This window comes from Somniosus microcephalus, chromosome 11, assembly GCF_052327205.1.
Source record: "Somniosus microcephalus isolate GS21.2 chromosome 11, FLI_Smic_1.0, whole genome shotgun sequence".
Lineage (NCBI taxonomy): Eukaryota > Metazoa > Chordata > Chondrichthyes > Squaliformes > Somniosidae > Somniosus > Somniosus microcephalus.
The window spans coordinates 97,433,185-97,439,184 of record NC_140997.1 but is presented as its reverse complement, the minus strand read 5'-3'; the positions used below and the strand labels follow the sequence as shown (position 1 = coordinate 97,439,184).

Sequence of the window (6,000 nt, the reverse complement as noted above, 5' to 3'; positions counted from 1 at the left end):
AAGCTGAGGCGATCGATACTAGAATCGGCCTCAGTGTCCCCCGAAGCCAAGAGTGGAGAATCTGCCAGGGCTCTTGTTCTTGGTCACTATCCAGTGATCCCTGCTGGAAAGTTTGCGTGTGTGAACACCAGATGGGGACCAGATCAGGTTCAGGCTCAGCTCGGAGGCCTGCCCACAGCTGTAGAGCATGCCAGTGCACATTGTCTAGACTAGGGTATGAAAATGGGCAAGGCAACAGAGGGCATCCATGGAACTATACTCAACACGAGTCAGCACATGCAGGAGGAGAAGAAATAAATTTGATGCATCCGAAAAAACATCAGAGACTGAAATGCAATGCAGTTTCACTGTGAATCATCACCTTAAAACAACGGCCCTGTCTCAGGGTTCAGAAAACAAGACTGAATTAATGAAGCTGGACTTCAGAGCATGACTTGAATCAAGGGAATCTTAACTTTAGATCAGAATTCCTTTTGTGGGTCTTGTGTGGTGGGGGGGGGGGGGGGAAGAGAAGGTACAATGAACTAACATAGTGGCTTATTGGATGTAATTAGTGCCTCTATTACCATTGTTTATTTGGCATATAGCACTTAGAAATTAGCAACATGCTTTTCTAACTAGCTACCTTTCCATTTCATCAACTTAAAACCGTCACTAAACGTGAGTAGACAGGTTAGGGACAATTGCTTCACACAAAGCTCTTGGAGCCTGGAATGCTATGCCGCAACCAATGGTCGAGGGTACATTGCATCTTTAAGAGAAAATTTGATAAATGCTTGAAGGAGGGGATGATATAGGGATATGGGGAGAGAGAAGAACAGTGGGATTGCAGCCAGCATAGACACTATGGGCCGAATGGAAGCCTCCTGTGCTGTAAATCTCTATCGTGCCTAATCTGACTAGGTGTGCTTGATGCGGACAATGGGTGCCAAGAGTGGAAAAGCATTCCATCTTTAGTACTGGCATCCGTCAGCTTGATGAGCATTAAACTTTGGGTATATATTGCATCGCACAGTAAGCGGCAGATCATGAGAACATTGTTTTAGTAATCTGATTTAAGTTATGGCATGCAACACTGGTAAGACTTCAATAGTAAAGCTGCAAAAACAATCATGGCCAAATGCTTTCAATCGTTAGGAAGCATTTTCATAAATCTTGAGAGTTGTCTTCTTAGGAAGCTTGTTTAGGTTTAGTTCCGACAGCTTGCAAAATCATAGAATCATAGAGTAGTACAGCACAGAAGGCCGCCATTCGGCCCATCGAGTCTGCGCCGGCTCATTCGAAGAGCAATCCAGTTAGTCCCACTCCCCCGCTCTTTCCCATTATCTCTGCAATTTCTTCTCCTTCAAGTATTTATCTAATTCCCTTTTGAAGGCTACTATTGAATCTGTCTCCACCATCCTATCAGGCAGTGCATGCCAAATCCTAACCATTTGTTGTGTAAAAATGTTTTCCTCATGTCACCTCTGGTTCTTTTACCAATCACTAAATCTGTGCCCTCTGGTTATCGACACTTCAGCCATTGGGAACAGTTTCTCATTTACTTAGAAAAGTCACTAGTTTTTAAAATCGGGAACAGCATCAACTGCTGCAGACTATCTGCCATAGTTTATTTGTTTTAATAAAAGCTTCCTTTCCACTAAAGAAAGTTTACATTTATTATTTTATTTCTTGGCCATTTTGGGCCCTCCTCTCCTGAGGGCACAGATGCCTTTGCGAACTCGGTCCTACAGGCACCAGATGGCCTCTGGTATGTCGAAATGGCCAGTCTGCCTGCGTGAGGCCCGAATCGCTGAGCGTCAGCGGAAGGTGGGAACACTGCATCCGTGTTGGGTCCTGGCCTCACAGGCACACGACCACAGGGGTCGCTGGAGAGCGACCGTCAGTGAGAACCACAGCCCATTTTCTCCTCCCTAACGCAAGCATAGTGAGGCCAATAGAAGCGCCATTGGCACTGCCCTGACTGGGATGAGCTGGCTCAGCACAGGCTGGAGACTGAACACAGGAGCGTCTCATCTGAACTGCACAGCTAGTCAATGGATAAACAACTTGTATTTATATAGCGCCTTTAACGTAGTAAAACTTCCCAAGGCGCTTCACAGGAGCGTAAGCAGACAAAATTTGACACCAAGCCACATAAGGAGATATTAGGACAGGTGGGTAGGGCTTAAGCAGCGTCTTAAATGAGAGAGAGGTAACGATGTGGAGAGCTTTAGGGGCTAGGCAGCTGAAGGCACGGCCGCCAATTATGGGGCAACGAAAATCAGGGATGCAACAAGAGGCAAGAATTGGAGGAACACAGATCTGAGGGTTGTAGTGCTGGAGGAGGTTACAGAGATAGTGAGGGGCAAGACCGTGCAGTTGCTGGGCGATTGGGGGAGATTCTTAAATAAAGTTCAACATTGTGAAGCCATCACGTTCGCTACACCTACAAACTAGGAACGCTGTCATATGTTACTCTTTAGAAAGATACCACCTGCCCTCCAGGTAGGCAACTGCTCTGCCAAATCCAGCGTTTAAACTGACCGATGATGTTGCAAACGAATGTGTTTACTCACCTGTTGTAAATTGTCCTTTGAGCTTCTGGAAGACCGGGTCTTGCGCTGTGGCCTGAGCCCTCCTCGCCAGGGACTCGGAGGCCGCGCTCGAGAACATGGTGGATACATTGGAAACGTTTTCGAGGCCAACTCCGAAAGTGCTCACGAGCTTCTTGACAAAGTTTAAAGTGTGAGGTGTGATTTTGGCATCAGACACAGCTCCGCTCTTCTCAAAAGCCACGGAGTAGCACTTCGCCAGTCCTTGCTGTAGTTGTCTCAGCACCTAGGTACCAAAAAATACATTTAGATATTACGGCAGAATGCACAGCAAGAACTTTCCTCAATACTCTCACCTCTGAGTCAGAAGGTTGTGTGTTCAAGCCCCACGCCAGAGACTTTTAAGGGCAATTAGGGATGGGCAATTAATGCTGGCCTTGCCAGTGACACCCACATCCCAAGAACGAATAAAAAAGAACCGTAATTGAGGCTGACACTCCCAGTGCAGCACTGAGGTAGTGCTGTGCTGTTGGAGGTGCTGTCTTTCAGATGAAAAGCTAAACCGAGCCTTGTTTGCCCTCTCAGGTGGATGTAAAAGATCCCGCAGTACTATTTCGAAGTAGAGTTCTCCCCAGTGTCCCGGCCAATATTTATCCCTCAACCAACACCACTAAACAAAAAGATGGTCTTTATCTCATTGCTGTTTGTGGGGCACGGTGGCATAGTGGTTAGCACTGTTGCCTCACAGCGCCAGGGACCCGGGTTCAAATCTGGCCTCGGGCGACTGTCTGTGTGGAGTTTGCACATTCTCCCTGTGTCTGCGTGGGTTTCCTCCGGGTGCTCCGGTTTCCTCCCACAGTCCAAAGATGTGCGGGTTAGGTTGATTTGGCTATGATAAATTGACCCTTAGTGTTAGGGGATTAAATACGTGGGGTTACGGGGATAGGGTGGGATATGTGTCGGTGCAGGCTCGATGGGCCGAAATGGCCTCTATCTGCACTGTGGGGATTCTGTGATTCTGTGACCTTGTTATGTGCAAATTGGCCGCCGCATTTCCCTACATTACAACTGAGGCTTTACTTCAAAAGTACTTCATTGATTGTAAAGCGCTTTGGGACAACCCGAGGTCGTGAAAGACGCTATACAAATGTAAGTCTTTCTTTTTTCCAAATAGGTCTTGATACAACTATTCAAGCAATATGCTTGCTGGGCTACATATATAATGAAGTGCATTCAACATGTTTTTCAATTCACATTCTAGGAGCTCTGCAGACTAGTTAGGACACTGAGTGAGGGTTTCACTGCCTGATTGAACTATTATGTAGCCTGTTGGCACTGACGGAAGCATTAGGTGCTCAATAGAAATGTCTGCTTTTCCAAGAGTATAGTTGATTAGCATACTGAAAATGTCATTTTGACAAGACAGCTAGATATTTCAGTACTCAAAAGATTCTGCAGTGAAATAAAACAGATTAAGTAGTAAAGCTTAAAAATGTTATCAAGGCAAGAGAATCACTATGTCAATTGTCAAAGTACATTTTCTGAAATTCTACCCAAGAGGTGTAGCATTCCCAATAGATTGATGGGTCCAACTTATCCCTAGACTTTGAACATGCCTTCTTGATGGTCCCACTCCAGAGACTGGAGCACAAAATCTAAGCTGACACTCCAGTCCAGTACTGAGGGAGTGCTGCACTGTCAGAGGTGCCGTCTTTCAGTTAAACTGACGCCCCCCCGTCTACCCTCTCCGGTGGACGTAAAAGATCCCACGACACTATTTCGAAGATGAGCAGGGCAGTTCTCCCTGGTGTCCTGGTCAATATTTATCCCTCAACCAACATCACTAAAAAACAGATTATCTGGCCATAATTTCATTGCTGTTTGTGGGAGCTTGCTGTGCGCAATCTGGCTGCCGCATTTCCTACATTACAAGTGTGACTACACTTCAAAAGTACTTAATTGGCTGTAAAGCGTTTGGGACGCCTTGAGGTCATGAAAGGTGCTTTTTAAATGCATTTCTCTGTGACATTTATAATTGGCAGAGGGTGGCTTGCTGTGCAATTGTTGCCCACTTTGGCAGAAAACAACTTTGCCCGTGCTCAATTTATTCCTCAGTCAAGTCTTAGAACAGTGAGGAGGGGGTGGGAAAAGGAAGAGGGGAAATGCACGCCTGCCAGGCTGCAGTGAAGTGCATCGAATGCACTAATAGCACTAAACTGACACTTCACTCTATAAACGGGCAGTGTGATATTGCAGTGGAATTTCCGTTATTTGCTGTACTCTGGTGGATAACCAAAACTGTGGATAATCAACGTTTCCCAATATTTGGCTTACAATCAATACCCTAAGCATGGGAATGAAGAGAAGCACAGTGCAGATAAGAAAAAGATTATTTCGTTTTATATTCACTAACAAAAGGAGACGCAATGGAACTATAATGGGATGTGCAACGAGGTGACATCTTGTGCAAGGCTTTGTCCCACATAAATTCTGGCAGATAATCAAACAAGGAGAATAATTGGAATACCGATAAAAAGTTCCATTGTGTAATATCTAAGATTCGCTACAAGAGTTTGAGGTAGAGATTGAGCGGTGTTACGGTTTGACTGAGTGCTTTTATAGACACAAACATTTTGCGCGCACATCTGCATCTGCTGCCCTCCAACAGGAAGCGAGTGGCTGGTCCCTGAAGGGAAGAGGGGATAGATGGGGAAGGGGTGGGACAATTGGACTTGAGGCAAGGTGCCAAGCAGAACATTTTTTTTAAAGCTACAACAGAAAGGCCAGCTCATGCAGATATACTGGTCTTATCAGTGAGGGACAGCTTCCCCCATTCCAAGCTTCTAGTAAAACCACTTCTTCAATTGCATTGCTCATTCTGGTAATTACTGCAGATATTTCTGAGCAACTTCATCCTTCTAGAAAGGCACATGATCCTTGTTTATTTAATGCCACTTGGATCAGCACTCTTATGCCAAGCACATATAAATTAGGTCATTGTGGGGCCCAGTTTCAGGCCAAAGCCCACAGTTACCGTGAAGTAACCAGCATCCTGAAGGCTGGGGTCGGCATAGGAACGAAAGATTATCCAGCCATTTTTTCAAAATCTGACCTTGCCAACGGTTTGCAAATTTGTCAAGCGCCTTCACCTAGTTTTGAGGTTGGGTCAACTCATGTCACCTTCATCCATACCCAAGTTGCCAGTTGCATTGCATTACGGACAGAACATGACACCTGCCCACCCCTAGATAGGGCAGGGATTTTGGCACAAGGTGGGATAAAATGGGAGGGGCGGGGGATAGAAATATAGCCAAAAGGAGGAGTTAAAGACTAACCAAGCTTCATCACCAATTAAAAGAAATCCTGACTTCTTCAAACAAATACCCAGTGCCTCTCGAGATGCACCTTTGTACAAACATTTAACCGTGTAAATGCAAAGCAAGCTTAAACATATCACACTGAAGAG

At 45.5% G+C, this 6,000-nt stretch overlaps 1 protein-coding gene across 1 annotated transcript in view; it reads right to left on the bottom strand.

Moving 5' to 3' along the window:
* The window catches only part of trrap (transformation/transcription domain-associated protein), a 227,597-nt gene that overhangs the window by 31,807 nt on the left and 189,790 nt on the right, over nt 1-6,000 (bottom strand). Inside the window, exons 64-65 of the mRNA XM_085999960.1 lie at nt 2,559-2,820; nt 20-204 (exon numbers count right to left, since the gene is read on the bottom strand). Of these exons, the coding sequence (XP_085856086.1) occupies nt 20-204; nt 2,559-2,820 (447 nt within the window). The remainder of the gene's footprint in view (nt 1-19; nt 205-2,558; nt 2,821-6,000) is intronic.